The sequence below is a fragment of the Mus caroli genome, unplaced genomic scaffold (assembly GCF_978045245.1).
Source record: "Mus caroli unplaced genomic scaffold, Mus_caroli_1 scaffold_9, whole genome shotgun sequence".
In the NCBI taxonomy this organism is placed as follows: Eukaryota; Metazoa; Chordata; class Mammalia; order Rodentia; family Muridae; genus Mus; species Mus caroli.
In genome coordinates, this window is record NW_028227264.1 from 87912592 (window position 1) to 87929701 (window position 17110).

Here is a 17110-nt window from a genome sequence, read left to right on the forward strand (position 1 = left end):
ATGCTTCGAGGGTGCGGAGACAGCGACAGCTCACCGGAGCCGCTGAGGTAAGGGGAGTGAGAGCCGGGTCGGCTTGGCCTTCATGGGCCTGGGCCTCGGGAAGAGGAGGAGTCCGGGCCAGAGGGGAAGGCGCCACAGCCAAGGCAGGCCAGACTGCTCACCCAGGGCCAGTCGCCAACCATGGCCGGTGGGGAACAGGCAGGGACTGAGGGGAGCGGAGGTCAGGCCGAGGGAGTTGGGCATCCGGGCAGGAAGTTGGGGTCGGGCCTAGGGCTTAGGGAGTTGGGGTTCGGGCCTAGGCAGTCGAGGGTCCGGCACAGGACGTTGGGGTTTGGGCTGAAGGAACGAACTGGGGCCAGGCTGAGGGAGTTGGAGTCGTGGGCTCAGGCAATTAGGAGGCAGGGCCGAGGGAACTAGGAGTCCAGGGCTGGGGAGTTAGGGGTCAGGGCGGAGGGAAGTAGGGGCCTGGACCTAGGGAAGAAGGGTCAGGCTGAGGGAATTAAGGTCACGGCCAACGGAGGTCAATGGGGAAGTAGGGGTCAAGGGGACCTGGAGGCGGCACCTCGGGAAGAAAGAGATGGCAGGCAGCCTGGGGGATTAGGAGGCGGGCCTAGGAAAGCGGGGTTTGGGAGCTGCGGGAATTAAGGAATTAGGGGTCAGGAGCTAAGGAAGTCAGAAGGCGGCGCCCTGGGAGCTAGGGGTCATGGCTAAGGGCTCAGGGTCAGGGATGAGGGAATTAGCGGTTGGGACCTAAGGGATTAGGAAGCTGCGGTAGGGAATTAGGGGTCCAGGCCTAGGGCCTAGGAGCCAGGGGCAAAGGAAAGTTAGAGGCAAGACGTTAGGAACTGGGGTCCGGGCCAAGGGAAATGGAGGCTGGCAGCTGAGGGAGTTAAGGGCCGGGCCTAGGGAGCTAGGGGCGGGACCTAGGGAATTGGGGGTGTGGCCTGGCAAACTAGGGGGTGTGGCCTAGGGGTGGGGGTGTGGCCTAGGGAAATGGGGGTAGGATCTGGCAAATTAAGGATTGTGGCCTAGGGAAATGGGGGTGGGCCAGAGAGAATTTAGAAATGGCGTTTTAGGGAATTAGGGCCTTTGTCCAAGGGGATTAGGAGGAGGTGGCATAGGTCGACTAGGAGGTAGGGAATCAGGGAATTTGGGGCTAGGATGAAGAAACTTAAAAATAGGAAGTATAGTGATTTAGGGGTCAGACTGAGAAAATTAAGTGTTTGGATATGGTACTCTCTCTGGTTTAGGATCTACAGCCTGGTCTACAAAGTGAGTTCCAGGATAGCCAGGGCTATACAGAGAAACCCTGTCGCGAAAAACCAAAAGAGACAGAGACAGAGAGAATGAAGAGAGAATACTAGGGATTGTGAGTGAGGAGATTAAGGATCAGGTTTGAGAACATTAAAATTGAGTTGGGAATGACAGAATTAATGTTTGGGGGTGAGGGAATTAAAGGTTGGGGCTGTGGCAATTGGGTGAGGGAATTAATCTAGGGGTAATTTGGGATGGGGAATTTATAGGGCTGATGGAATAAAGTTCTTGGGGCCTGAGGAAATGATGGCCTTTGGAGGTTAGGAGACAGGTACTAGGAACTGAAGGGCTAGACGTTTGGGTGGTGGCATAAGGAATAAGGAATAGAGATGATGATGAGCTATAAGGGTAAATGATTGGGGCAAGGGAGACTGCATGTCTCTGAAATTAGGGCCTGGGAGGAATGAAGGACTAGAGAGGGCTAGTGGGTTTGGGGGACTGAGTGGTGAGAGAATAGGGGCTGAAAGAATGAGGCATTGTGGGGATAGGACTGGAAACATGAGAGCATATGGGTTGGGGAGCTGGTGGACTTGAGGGGCTAGGAGCTAAGGCACTTATGACTGAGGGTACTGAGAGGTGTGTGTGTGGGGGGAGGACCTATGGGTGTCCAGTGTGCCTTTTCTGCGAGACCCTTTTCATTTAATACTATGGAAATTTTATAGGTGCATTACTTTCCTAAGGTCTAGTTTTTTGTTTTGTTTTGAAGGTTAGGCTTGTTTTATGTAATCCTCCTGCATCAACCTCTTAAGTACTGGAATGCTTGGTGTGTGCCACTTGTGCTTTGTTTTTTGTTTTTTTCCTTAAGACAGTCTTGGGGTTATAGCTCAGTTGCCCACTCTTTATATAACCATTGTGTGTTTTATGCATTTATGCAGTGCTGAGGATGAAACCCCAAGGCCTCCTATATAGGTATTATATAACTGAGCTATACCTTCAGTCCTGTACAGCTATATGCTGTAGATTTATACTGCTACAGCCAAGTTTTGGACTGTTTGTGATTCATCCTGAGGGTAACCATGATTTTACTGTTCTGAGATAAACTTAATTAAAATTTATCAAGTATCTCGTATATAGGGCCAAAATTCAGATCTAGTGGCTAGGTGGAAAGATACTTGGGAGTCAGTCTTCAAGCTATCACTATGGTGTTTTTCTTCCTTGTAAAATGATAAACTGTTAATTTTTAGTACAATGGAAAAATACTAGGCCAGCAACATGGCCCTGTGAGTAAAGGTGCCTGTTCTCAAGCCTGACCTGAGTCTGATCCCAAGGACCCAGTTGGTGGAAGAGAGCTGACTTAAGTTGCCTCTGCCCCTCCACGTAGGTTCCCTCATTTCTCTCCGCCCCCACCAAAAAAAAAAAGTTAGGCGATGTCTTTGAATTCAGTTTGAGAGATCTGAGGATTTTTTGCTGTCTTTTTGTTTTTTAAACAAGCAAACATCTAAAGATGGTGCCTGGTGGAAGAAAGCATTCTGGGAAATCTGGGAAGCCACCTTTGGTTGATCAGCCTAAAAAAGCCTTTGACTTTGAGAAAGATGATAAAGATCTGTCTGGTTCAGAAGAAGATGTTGCCGATGGTAAATATCTAATGTTGGGTATTAACAGTGTCTAGAGTCCATTTATTTTGAACTTGCTACACTTAAAACTGAATTAAGGCTGGGCGTGGTGGCACTCGCCTTTAATCCCAGCACTCAGGAGGCAGAGGCAGGCAGATTTCTGAGTTTGAGGCCAGCCTGGTCTACAAAGTGAGTTCCAGGACAGCCAGGGCTATACAGAGAAACCCTGTCTCGGAAAAAAACAAAACAAAACAACAACAACAAAAACTGAATTAAGTAAGCATTTTCATATAACTTTGTTGTTGTTTTTTTAAGATCTATTTATGTATATGAGTACTCTATCTGAATATACACCTGTGTGCCAGAAGTGGGCATTAGATTCCATTACAGATGGTTGTGAGCTACCATATGGTTGCTGGGAATTGAACTTAGGTCCTCTGGAAGAGCTGCCAGTGCTCTTAAATTCTGAGCCATCTCTTCAGCTCCCATACTTTGTTTCTTATCAAACCTCCCTATCTCTGTATCAGAGTTGTAACACTTCAAAGAGTATTCTCTTCAGTGCCAACAAGTTTGTAAACAGTACATGACAATAATTGAAACTTTGCTTCTAAAAAATGGGTCATGAATTGTGATGTAAATTAATTTTTCTGAAAAAATATTTATCTCCTTTTAAAATTTGTTACAAGATCCCAAAAAGACTGAAAATAGATTTCATTAAAATTTACCAAAATCGCATATTTAATTTCACAATTTATTTTGTCAATATAGAAAAGGCTCCAGTAATTGATAAACATGGAAAGAAAAGATCTGCAGGGATAATTGAAGATGTTGGGTAAGATGTTACAAAAAAGTACTTGATGGTGCGCATGCATGTGTGTGTGTGTATGTGTATGTGTCACATGCATGCTGAATACTTTGTGTGTACGGAGGTTGAATGTCAGGTGTTCATACTTGCAGAGCAAGCATTTTACTGAGCCATTTCACTAAGCCCCACAGATGTTTTCTTTGCTCAGTAAAATACTTTAAGAAAAATTTACTTCAGTTTATCTAGCAAGTAATGATATAAAATATTTGGTATGTGTTATTTCTCCCACAAGTATATTGTGAATCTCTAAAGATTTTTTTTTTGCTTTATTTTTAAATGGTACTGGGAATCAAACCTAGGGCTTTGAGCACATTGGACAAATGTTCCACCACTGAATTCCTGATCTTAATTTTTAACTGTTAATTTTTCAGAGGTGAAGTACAGAATATGCTGGAAAAATTTGGAGGTATGTTTTTGGGGGACATTTAAAGAAAATTGTTTAAAACTGTATAATAATTGCATAATAGGAAATGAGGTCACTATGTGACTATTGTTTAATGCCTTGTTTTTATTTATAGGGTTTTGCATAAATATAATTTAGCATCATAGACTTTCTTAACCTTTTTCATGATATGAAAAGTAAACATGATACTTTAAGAATTTTAGAAAAATAGAGGGGAAAAGTTTTTTTACTTCTTTATATTGACAGAAAATTGATTTTATATATATAAAATATATATGCCTTTAATCCCAGCATTTTGGAAGCAGAAGCAGGCAGATCTCTGAGTTCTAGGCCAACCTGGTCTAAAAAGTAAGTCTAGAACACCCAGGGCTACACAAAGGACCCTGTCTCAAAAACAAAAAAACAATAATTAAAGCGCATGCCTTTAATCCCAGCACTCGGGAGGCAGAGGCAGGCGGATTTCTGAGTTTGAGGCCAGCCTGGTCTACAAAGTGAGTGCCAGGACAGCCAGGGCTATACATAGAAACCCTGTCTCAAAACAAACAAACAAAACAAAAAATAAATTTATGTAATTGAAAGTAAAAAGACAACTTTAGCCAGTAAAAGATTTATAACCAGAGTCAAAGACCTTAAGGGTTTTTTTTTTGTTTGTTTTTAAAGATTTATTTTATATTTATTTATATGAGTACACTGTAGCTCTCTTCAGACACCCTAGAAGAGGGCATCAGATCCCATTACAGATGGTTGTGAGCCACTATGTGGTTGCTGGGAATTGAACTCAGGTCCTCTGGGAGAACAGTCAGTGCTTTTACCCGCTGAGCCATCTCTCCAGCCCAAGACCTTAAGTTTTAAATACTGTTTTTATACCTGTTTAATTAGGAGACAACACTCGGCTTATTTGCTTCTTTTTGAGATAGGAACTTGCTAGGTAGTCTAGACTGGCCTTAAACTGGGTATTTCTTCAAACTTGTGGGTTCTGGGATTATAGGCATTAGTTACCTTGACTAGTTTAGGAAAATATACTTTTTTTTTTTTTAAACATTTCAGTAGGGAGGTGGGCAGCATGCCATGGTACATGAGTAGAGAGCAAACAACAACTTGCTGGAGTCAGTGTCTCCTCTTACCATATGGACGGATCCTGAGGTCATACTCAAATTGTCAGGCTTTGCTGCAAGCACCTTTACTTGTTGAGTCTTGTCACCAGCCCCAAAATATTCTTTTTTTAAAAAAAGAACAATTGTTTCTATAAGATTTATTCATACCATTAAGTCTTTTAAGAATTGTTCTATTTGGGTTTTTTTTTGTTGTTTGTTTTGTTTTTGTTTTTGTTTTTTTTTTTTGAGACAGGGTTTCTCTGTATAACCCTGACTGTCCTTGAACTCACCACGTTGTAGACCAGGCTGGCCTAGAATTTAGTATTTTTGATAATGAATTGTAACAGTTACACCAAGTATGGCCTATCAAATGGGGGATATAGTATAAATTTAGAAGTATTTAGCCTTTATTAATATTTGTTCATAAATCTGGCCGTGATACTTTGTTTTCTGTTTGTTTTTTTTTTCAAAGATTTATTTATTATATGTAAGTACACTGTAGCTGTCTTCAGATACACTAGAAGAGGGAGTCAGATCTCGTTACAGATGGTTGTGAGCCACCATGTGGTTGCTGGAATTTGAACTCAGAACCTTCGGAAGAGCAATCGCGTACTCTTACCTGCTGAGCCATCTCACCAGCCCCATCCTTTGTTTATTCATTTTTATCATCCCTAAATTTAAATTTTAACTCAGTTATAAGAGTAGGAATTGAGGGCTGGAGAGATGGCTCAGTGGTTAAGAGCACTGATTACTCTTCCAGAGGTCCTGAGTTCAAATCCCAGCAATGACATGGCGGCTTACAACCATCTGCAATGGGATCTGGTGTCCTCCTCTGGTGTGTCTGAAGACAGCTACAGTGTACTCATATACATAAAATAAATAAAATCTTTTTTAAAAAAAGAAAAACATCTTTAAAAAAAATAAGAATTGAGATAAGTTTGGTATTTTATGTTATTTCTTTTTCTAAAATATCTAAGACTAGTATTTCAGAATTCAGCTATTTTTGGATTTTGTAATATTTGCATAGATTTTTACTGGCTAAGCTTGCCAGTCTGAAAATGCAAACTTCTAAGTATTCTAAAATACCAATCATTTTTCAAAGCACATGTTGGTGTTATTTTTAAATTAAAATGTTTTAATTCAAATTTTATGATTTGTGTGATGTGTATGTGTGAGTGTGGGTCTACATGTGTGATAGCATGTCTGTGCAGGTAAGAGGACACTTTTGGGAGTTGTCTCTCCTCTTCCACTGTAGAAGAGGCTATTTTTCAGGGCTTAGTTTGCCCCTTCCACCATGGATTCCTGCGATCAAACTTAGGCTGTCAGGCTATGGCAAGTATGTTTTGTTTGTTTGTTTGTTTTTTATTTATTTGTGAGAGTGGGTATCTATGTTTCCTGACTGACCTGGAACTTACTATGTAGACCAAGCTGGCCTAAAATTCACAGATACACTTGCAGAGTTCTGCCTTCCAAGTGCTAGGATTAAAGACATGTGTCACCATGCCCAGTCCATTTTTTTTTTCTTCTGATGAACTCCTTGGTCCCTAAATTTAATTTTAAATCTCCTTGATATTACTGAACAAACCTATACTTATACTATTTATGTGGAACAAAATAGTTTTCTTCGACATTAAATTTCAATGTTTATTTTCAATATAGCGGACATCAACAAAGCTCTTCTTGCCAAGAGGAAAAGAATAGAAATGTATACCAAAGCTTCTTTCAAAGCCAGTAACCAGAAAATTGAGCAAATTTGGAAAACACAACAAGAGGAAATGTGAGGTTTTAAACGAACTACATCTTTATCATTTATTAGTATGTCCTGGTACAAATTACCTACAGAAAATAGTATCATATGCTTATTAAAGTCTCTAGTAAAAACTACTTGGCTCTTTTTTCTTTCCTAATCAAGTAGTCCTATAATCTCATGCCATCATAGAATTGAGATGTTTCTTAGAAGTCAGTGGAGATTGTTTTTTTCCTCTTTTTAAATAATTAGGAGGTTATTAGTCTATATTCATTGTGAAAATATATTACTTGTATAAAAGAAGTAAATGTCATAGAAACTACTGTTTGATAACTGAAAATGTAGAAAAATTCAGTTTTATATCATTAGTAATTTACATATTTTGATCAACTTGACTATTCCTTTGTAATAATTATCCTTACCATGTCAAAATGTAGGAGGCAACCTAAGTGAAATAATGTACTTATCAGACTATATTCAGTAGGAAAAATGAAAAATTCCTTAGAAATTAAAAGTAAAATTTTCTACAAAATATAAAACTTCCTTAGTTTCAAGAGCTAAAAAGCATGTGAGAAGACATCTGTTAAGAAAAAATACTGAAATCAATGTAAGTTTTAAATTTTCCTATCAAAGTATTTAAACTACTGTTTCCTTTTTACAGCATAAGATATATGAATTAAATGTTTTGAATGTTCTTTTCATACAGGTATGAAATTTGACAGGATTCACTTGTTTTGTTTTTAACAGACAGAAGCTTAACAATGAATATTCTCAGCAATTTATGAATGTGTTGCAGCAGTGGGAACTGGATATACAGAAATTTGAGGAACAAGGAGAAAAACTATCTGTTAGTATCACAATTGACTTTATAATTACTCTATTATATCTAAGCCTCAAGTAGAAGTAAAGAACCTAGTCTTACATTATGTCCATAGAACTGAGACAAGTTTTATTACTCATCGTCAGCTACATGTTTTAATATTGCCAAATGGTAAACCCCAGAAGTATAGGTACATACAATATTAAAATCCTTAAAAGCATTGGTCTTAAGGATATCAACTGATATCTTTGCAATTTTAAGTAACAGAAACTTGTCAGTGGATAAAAGAATTATGTTTTTTTTTTAAAGATTTATTTATTGTTATATATAAGTACACTGTAGCTGTTTTCAGACACAAAAGAAGAGGGCATCAGATCTCATTACAGATGGTTTTGAGCCACCATGTGGTTGCTAGGATGAACTCAGGACCTTCCAAAGAGCAGTCAGTTCTTTTAACCACTGAGCTATCCCTCCAGCCCGTGGAGTCTATTACTAGTTTATATAAAATTTTGGAGATTAATTAGCTTTAGACATAATGCAGTTGAATGGGGGTAGGGAAGGTTTGCTTATTATATATATCTGGGCTCTGCTGCTAAGACCCCGTGAACTTTTAGTGTACTAAGTTAATTCTCCTAGTCCTAGACTTACTACAAATTTAGTGACTGCAGAGACTGAGATGATCTTTCTGAATATCTCTGACAGGAAATTCATGTGGTGGAACATCGTTAATCTAGTTTGGATCATTTGCTCATTCCTAGCCAATCACTGTAGATACAACATGGCTGGCTTGTATGTCCTCGCTCCCTTCCACCACCAATACTCACGGCCCCCCACTGTCCCCCAACTCCCGAGTGCTAGGGACTGAATCTAGATGCTTTGTGCAGCCTACTAAAACATGCTATCACTGAGCTATAGCTCTCATCCAGAATATGCAGATTTTATTATTTATCTATCTCCACTGATGATGGAAGGTAACCCCACTCAGTCTGTTTAGAGAAAGGGTCTCACTCTGTAGTCCTGGCTGACCTTGAACTCACAGAGATTCACCAGCCTTTGCCTCCCAAGTGCATGTTTATGTGCTGATAGGAATTAGAGAAATTTCTGGTATTGCAGATTAAACCTAGGCCTGCAAAACTATTCTACCACTACACTATGTTCTCAGCCCTCCTTTTTTGCCTTCCATTTTGAGACAACTCAAGATACCAAGACTAGTCCTGTACTAGATAGGATTTCAACTTGTGACCTCCTGTCTCCACCTTGAAAGCAGCTAGGGATTATAGGCCTGCAGCTCCGGTTTGGCTACAGAGAGAAATTTAATAGTAACAGAAGGGGGAAATTGCTAAATTCTTAAGAATGGAAAAGACAGAAAGTTGGACTGAGTATAGTTATCCTTAGAAACAAGAGGAAATAGAGTATATGAGTACGAATACAAATAGATATAGATGGGTGGTAGATATATATGATAATAAAAAACTGTTCTCTTTGGATTCTGTTTGGCTTAGTAGGATCATCATGTAGTGAAGAGTAATACCACTATGTAGAGTTTTACAAGATAGGGATTAAGCTAAGTAAATGTGACAGTCAGAAGGCGAACAAGTGTATATGCAGAGGAGTGTTATGCAACTTAATGTGGGAATTGCAGTAAAAGGAAGAATGCAGTTTTTAGTCCTGAACTAAGACTGAGCTATACTATAGTACTAAAGAGTTAGCCAGAGGCAGGCATTGGTTGAATATACAATATACTAGAGAAACCGTATGTACAGCACTGAGAGCCTGGAGTATAGAAACATACTTGGAATCATATTCTGCTTGAACAATAGTTAGCTGTGAAACAATAGGTAATTTACTGTTATGTTTCAGTTTCCTCTACTTTGGACATGAGTGATGAATACCTAAATTGAGTTTTTATATATATATATATATATATATATATATATATATATATATGTGTGTGTGTGTGTGTGTGTGTGTATAAACTTAATCATAATAGTTGTTAAAATACTAGTTATTAACCTTAAACTGTACATTTAAATTTAATATGGAATTACTTTTTGTTGAATTTAAAAATGACTTGCAATAGAGCTCAGAGTTAGGTGTTTGCCTACCATGAATGAAGCCCACAATGACAAAACTACTTTTACCAAATCATTATTACATTTTTTTTAATGTTTATAGAATCTTTTTCGACAACAACAAAAGATTTTCCAGCAGTCTAGAATTGTTCAGAGCCAGAGAATGAAAGCAATCAAACAGATACACGAGCAGTTCATAAAGGTGAGTTAGTTATACATGGTAACATATGTTTTAGTTTGAAATAGGACTCACTATATTGCCTGGCTGGCCTGGAACTTGCTTTGTAGACTAGGCTGGCTTCAAACTCAGAGATTCTTTTGCCTTTTCTTACCAAGTGATGGTGTCAAATGTGTGTGCCACCACACCCAGCTAACTTACGTTCTTTTTAAAATACTGTATATGAGTGTTTTTGTATGTATGTCTGTACACCATGTACATGTTTACTGCCCACAGAGGTCAGAAAAGGGTAGTACATTCTTTAAAACCAAAGTTACAGATGATTGTGACCTGCCATGTGGGTGCTGGGAATCAAACCTAAGTCTTCTATAAGAACAAGTACTCTTACCCACTGAGCCATCTCTTGCCCTTAACATATGTTCTTATAAACCATAATTTAAGTATTGGGTTTTTTTTCAAATTCATAGGAAATATGTTTTAATTTTTAAAATTTCTATTTTGAATGGTTTGTGACCAAAGTGATAAATATGTCTGTAAAAAGGTCCTATGAAGATTATTCAAGATAGGAAATAGAAAAGTAGGAATTTTACCTTAAAAAGTTCTTATACATTAAGTCCATACTTTATTAAATAACATTTTTAGCCATTGTGCTGCTTAACTGAAAATAGTCTATAAGTTATTTCTGCAGTCTTTTATACACGTATTCCCGTATGTTTTCAATAGGAAGCAACCACAGAAATTATTTCTCTATTTCCTTATTTTCAAGTGTATTATAGGTCTTTTCTGGCATATTAGCTTTTAGAATTATTCCAGTTGAGAACAATGACTTTATATGCCAACTTATATATGAGAGGGGTTAACCCAAAATTTAACACAGTTGAGGATTAAAAGTTTGTAAGTTGAGAATTATCTCTTGACCCATATGTATACTAGAAAACTCTGTTCCCTAGTAATAAGTAGTTTTAAAGGTAAATATGAACAGAAAAGTTAATTTTAAGTATTTCCGAGAGACCTTGTCAGCTTGCTCTAATGTTCCTTAAGAACAATTTAATTGGTATGACTTGAGGAAGTACTTAAAAAGATTTCCTCTAATATTATCACTAAATGTTACCATTTTGGTAAAAACTTCAATATAATTTTAACTCCTCCATATCTTTTTTTTTTTTTTTTTTTTTTTTTTTTAAAGAAGGGTTTCTCCGTGTAGTACTAGCTGTCCTGGAACTTAACTCTGTAGACAAGGCTTGCCTGCCTTTGTCTCCTGAGTGCTGGGATTAAAACCCTGCTTTCCATATCCTTTTATCCTTTATTAATATTCTTATTAAATTCTAGAATTCTTACCTCTACAGTGGTTCATTATTCCTTTAATTCCCGCTGTTTAATACATTTGTTCATTCTCTGCTTGTACTATTTCACTTTCTCATCACACTTTGTCCTATTAAAACTCTTAACTGATTTCTCTTTTCTTCAGTCTATTCTTTGATTCTGCCATATAACCTAAATAAAACATCTCCTTCCTGAGTGGTAGTCGTCCTTCTGAATTTTTAGTTGTACAAACTGTACATGTACATTACTCTAAACACTCTACATAATTGCTTTCTGAGTCCACAGACTTAACGTATTTCCATGCTTTGGTTATATTATTCCTCTAGACTATTTTAAGTCCCCCCCTTTTGTAAGATTTATTTTATTTATATGAGTACACTGTAGCTATCTTCAGAAATACCAGAAGAGGGCATAGGATCCCATTACAGACAGTTGTGAGTCACCATGTGGTTTCTGGGAATTGAACTCAGGACCTCTGGGAGAGCAGCCAGTGCTCTTAATGGCTGAGCCATCTCTCCAGTCCTTAAGTCCCCACCCCCACCCCCCACCCTTTTTTTTTTTTTTTAAATTTTTCGAGACAGGGTTTCTCTGTGTAGCCCTGGCTGTCCTGGAACTCACTCTGTAGACCGGGCTGGCCTCGAACTCAGAAATCCACCTGCCTCTGCCTCCCGAGTGCTGGAATTAAAGGCATGCACCACCACACCCGGCTAAGTTTCCTTTTAATTAATAAAATAGTATACTTTTTGTTTAACTAAACAGGAATTATTCATATGTTTTTAAGTTTCTCCACAGAACAGTATTTTCTACATAATAGGCAATAGGATACCATATATTTGGTGAATGAGTACTAAATTTTTAAAAACTTTTTAGCTAGGTGTTAGGTACATTCCTCTAACCCTGAGACAGGATTAGGAAGTTTGAGGTGAGCTTTGCCTTTATATTATGAGACCTTGTCTTGAAAAACAAAATACTAGGGCAGAGTTCAATCTATGGGACCCACATGATAGAAGAAGAGAACCTAGTATCCACGAGTTGTCCTCTAAGTGAATGAAAATGTAATAATTTTAAATATCTAATATAATTATTAGATATTAAATTATTTCCTTATAACTTGATACTATAGATATTTTATTCCCTTTTGTGAATTTAAGTCATGCTGACTTTTAGTCACAATTATGTTCAGATGTCTTAAGAAACTTACTAGAAAAATTAAAAATTGTATATATTGTATATAGACCTTGTAATCCTTCTAGATTTTATTTTCTTATTCTTTTGAGACAAGATTCTACATTGCCCAAACTAGCCTCAAATTTGCAATTCTCCCATCTTGTTTAGCTACCTTTCCCATTTTCTTTTTTATTACCTCGACCCTAGTTCATTAAACTATTGTTTTGGGAAATTATGTTACTGTTGTACTTTAATTGTATTTGATTAATGTGTGATATATTTACTTGTTTATAGTGGGAAATTTGGTCTATATGAGTTACTTAGAATTTTGGGATAAATAATGAGAATTTTCTGAATAATGAAAATATTTTTACTTTAAAAAGATTTTATAATCTAGAGCCTCTGGTTAAAAGTTACAGATTATAACTAAACTGGCCTTTTTGTGTTTTAGAGTTTGGAAGATGTGGAAAAGAATAATGATAATCTATTTATTGGCACACAAAGTGAACTTAAAAAAGAAATGGCTATGTTGCAAAAAAAAGTTATGATGGAAACTGTAAGTTCTATTTTATATTGCAAAGATATGAATTAATGGAGGCACTGAAATGTTTTATTTGCTGAAAATTTTTATAACATTTAACTAAAAATTAAACATGTTTCATATCTCCTTTCATGAAACAGCAGCAGCAAGAGATGGCAAATGTTCGAAAATCTCTTCAATCCATGTTATTCTGATGAGTCTTTGAAGAAAGAACTTGAACCTATGTAATATGATACAATTAAAACATTAGCTAAGAGGCATGCCTTTAGTAAATTATAGTTTAAATATAACATCCAAAATCATTAGCTTATTTAAGTGGAAGATTTTTGTTCCTGTTAACTTAAAACCTTATAAACCTAAACTGTGTTAAGTACCAGCTATTCCAATGTATCAAGCTTTCAGGGTTTTTTGTTTGTTTGTTTGTTTTAATAGTTGTTCTCTCCACGATTGTGTCAATAAAGATGATTTAAATTTATGTTTTGGTTTCAGTATAACTCTTAACAGTCCCAAGGTACAAAGTTCCAAGTATAGATGGTTCTAGTTTTTTTTTTTTTCCTCCCAAGTAGCAGGAACAAATGCATGCCATCACTCATGGCTTATATTGTACTCCTTTAAGGAAAGAACCTTACAGAATCTGTTTTGTATGTACATCTTTATATGTTTACTAAAATAATAGATTGCCAAATCTAAGAAAATAATCTATTATTTAAAAAACTTAAACTTGTGTCTTGGAATAAATTATAGATGCTAAAATAATTAAAAAAACACCTGAAAAGATTTCCAAGTATCGGTTTTAATATGTAGATTTATATTTCATTCTGCAAGTTCATCAAAATACCATTTAATTGCCTAGTCTATATTTAAATGACAGATGCCCCTAGTAATGATTAAGAGCATTATCACAAACACAGCTAAAGGTATTTATGGTTGAAGTACTTCATATCTGTCTTCAAATATGTATTTCCTAGGTATCTTTTCCATTGTAATTTTCAGTAAATATACTGAAGCTTGATTTCACATTCATTTCTAAACTTGAACTGTTTTTAATTTTAAAAATAGGCATTTATACAGAGAAACTTATAAAAACAATTTCATACATATTGAGATGTTTCAGCATTTCTTTAAAGTCATTTGAGCTTCCTAGTTTTGCTGAAACTGCATTCAATGAATCATTCAGAAAAACAAAACATATCAGAAGGAAAACTATCTTTTTAAAATTTTGTTCTATAACCCACCTTTTAAGGACTTTAGACAAGTCTATATAATACTCTTTTTATTGTCTAGGAAGAAATTACCCTTCTACCATTAGCTTTAACATTAAAAGGACAGTCCAATTCTTTAATTCCTTTTTATTCGAGGTGGGTGGGGTAGGTGTTGCTAGTAGATCAAGCCGGGTCCTCACCCATGTTAAGCTTAGCTATGTCTGCAACATGGAATATAAACCTTGAGAATCTATCCCAAGAGTTAGATATGCAGCATAAATACTTCAGAGTGTTTTCTCTGTATTCACATATTTTTACCTTTTGAGAAACATACACTTTTTCAACTCTCTTTTTCTTGCTTAGAATACTTAAAATACACATGTACACTATTTGTCTGTTTCTTTCATTATATGGTATATAACCTATGAAGATTTTGTATGAAATTAGAGATGAGGTCATATGGGTCATAAGCTCTGAAGAGTGTTAAGGTAATTGTGGTATTTATAAAGCAAATCTTAAATATTTTCAACTGAGAATAGAAAAGATAATCAGTACTTAATGTACCCAGTGTTGAATACTGACACTTGGTTTTTTCCCCCTTACACCTTTTTTTGCCATTTTCCCAAGTTACCAGTTTCCTATAAATTATTTGAGCTATTTTTTTTTTTTTCGTCTTCTTTGGGGACTTAAGGTTCATTTTTTTCCCATGGAAATAAATTGTTTACTTGGACACAAGTTTAAGGCACAAGCTACCCTCAAAGATTCATGTTATGCTGAATTAGTACAACAGAATCCCACAATCATTGCTTTAAATTCTAGATAGCATACTAAAGTATGTCTATAATTAGCATACCTCTTTTGAACAATGGTTAGTACATACAAATATCTCAGTGTATCACTTGACTCATAGTATTATCATTAGATACTTAGTATTATGAGCTCACTTTTCAAGTTGTATCAATCAAATGTCACTTTTAAGTTCTTTTAAGTTCTGAATATTTGTGTAATCCTTTGGCAATCAAACCCCAAGTCTGATAGGTGTTTTGTAGACATAATGCTATTTAGACTTATTGGGTTACAATTTCCTATTGTCCTTAATATTTAAATATATTTTTTGTTCTTGTTTCTAATGCATACATTATATTACATTGATAACATATGTGATAAGTCAACGACAAGGGATTCATTATTGATGTAGACATAATGGAAGCTACAGATTTATATTTTATACTTAAACATAACCTTATAGTTAGTATACTAGCCTCCTGTATAGGGGGATATCCTTCATACATGGGTTCCCCTAACTGCTTCTCCTCTTTTCCTTGGGCTACTAGTCAGTCAATATGCTTGTAAACCTGTTCCGGTGCTTGTTGACATGAAGTCTTGAAGATATTTAGATGAAGGTGTCTTGAAATTTGCAGGCACAAAGAAGTAAAGTATATCATCATATCAAATGAGGAAATGACCTTTAGAAGCAAAACATAAAATACAAAGTGGGTTATTGATTCATCTTTTATAAAAAATACAATTAAGTTTCTATTAGCCAACTCCCATCTCAGATGTCCTTAAAATTCCTAACTAAAAATACTGTATTTTAGAGTACATACCTTTCATGTTCTTTTTTTAAATAAGATCTGGGCTCTATAGTCCTGGTTGGCCTTTTGACTATGTAGCCCAGGCTGGCCTTTTAACTCATATCACTCCTCTTACCTCAGCTTCCCAAGTGCTGGAGTTACAAGTATGTGCCACAATGTACAGATACTCTGGGTATTTATTGAAATTGAAGCATAGAGGTAAAAAGACTACAGTTACAATACAAATGCTCAAAAGTAGAAGGACCTAAGTATTCTGACCCCACATTCTACCAGCTTTCTGCCATTGAAGGAAGCCACAAATTTCCTAGCAGAAGGAGCTGTTCACATAGTTTTACTCCTTTAACATTTAAAAACTTAAAAGGCCTAGAAAAGAAGCTGTAGTTGAGAGAAGCATACACGAAACTCTGTTATATTAAAAAATTAAAGGACTAGAGTCAAATACCTTAAGAAAACAAAGCCCAGAAAAAAATTGGCTAATGTTGGTCATAGATGCCTCAGTAGAAAGAGAAGCTCACCAAGATATTAGTATTCATTTCCTGAAGGAGCAGAGGTAAGCTCCCATACCCAAGAATATATGGGCAGTAGAAATTGGACTCGCTGAATTATTTTTTAAAAGAACATGAATTAGGAGGGGTGTTATTTAGATGGGTGAGGGTTTATATATATGTATAGATATAAAGTAAAAGTGAGAAAGTACTTACCATTGCTATCCACAGAACAACATATTCATCTATAAAATTATTAAAGTATTGGTCTAAAAATAAAAGACCTGGCCCAATAAAGACAGTGTCTTGAAGATATAGTTCACTTTTCGTCATGTGAGCTATCTATAAAAAAAGCAAATAAAATTATTTCAGTATTAAGTTTTAAATATTTTTGCTCTAACTTTGTAGGACACAAAACATTAATTCACTATTAAGACAATTCCATTTCATATTTGATAAAGGAATACTTAATATAAATCTCATTCATGAGAGGATAGCTTATTAAAAGTTCTAATCTAATAATTGACTATTATTGAAAAAGTAATTGAATACACTTTTTTTTTATTTGTTTTTCGAGATAGGATTTTTCTATATAGCCCTGGCTGTCCTGGAACTCACTTTGTAGACCAGGCTGGCCTTGAACTCAGAAATCCACCTGCCTCTGTCTCCTGAGTGCTGGGATTATACACTATTAACTCCCAGTTTTACTTGGAACACAAACAGCTATTTGTTATGCTACTGACACCATAAT

General features: G+C 36.3%; 2 protein-coding genes across 6 annotated transcripts in view; one reads left to right on the forward strand and one right to left on the reverse strand.

Moving 5' to 3' along the window:
* The window catches only part of Sycp3 (synaptonemal complex protein 3), a 28696-nt gene continuing 11586 nt past the window's right edge, over positions 1–17110 (forward strand). The window contains exons 1-9 of one of the 2 annotated variants that reach the window (XM_021174027.3): positions 1–47; positions 2746–2888; positions 3636–3699; positions 4104–4138; positions 6889–7006; positions 7724–7823; positions 9972–10070; positions 12988–13092; positions 13218–13443. In XM_021174027.3, the coding sequence (XP_021029686.1) occupies positions 1–47; positions 2746–2888; positions 3636–3699; positions 4104–4138; positions 6889–7006; positions 7724–7823; positions 9972–10070; positions 12988–13092; positions 13218–13271 (765 nt within the window). In that variant the 3' untranslated portion in view covers positions 13272–13443. Of the gene's footprint in view, positions 48–2745; positions 2889–3635; positions 3700–4103; positions 4139–6888; positions 7007–7723; positions 7824–9971; positions 10071–12987; positions 13093–13217; positions 13444–17110 lie in introns of those variants that run through there. The other variant, XM_021174028.3, reaches the window with a different exon arrangement.
* Positions 11336–17110, reverse strand: part of Chpt1 (choline phosphotransferase 1) — a 32147-nt gene continuing 26372 nt past the window's right edge. For 2 of the 4 annotated variants that reach the window (XM_021174026.3, XM_085843081.1), the window contains exons 7-9: positions 16576–16701; positions 15635–15745; positions 11336–13297 (exon numbers count right to left, since the gene is read on the reverse strand). In XM_021174026.3, coding sequence (XP_021029685.2) covers positions 13253–13297; positions 15635–15745; positions 16576–16701 — 282 coding nt within the window. In that variant the 3' untranslated portion in view covers positions 11336–13252. Of the gene's footprint in view, positions 13298–15541; positions 15746–16575; positions 16702–17110 lie in introns of all 4 variants that reach the window. The other 2 variants (XR_002378902.3, XM_029482493.2) reach the window with 2 other exon arrangements.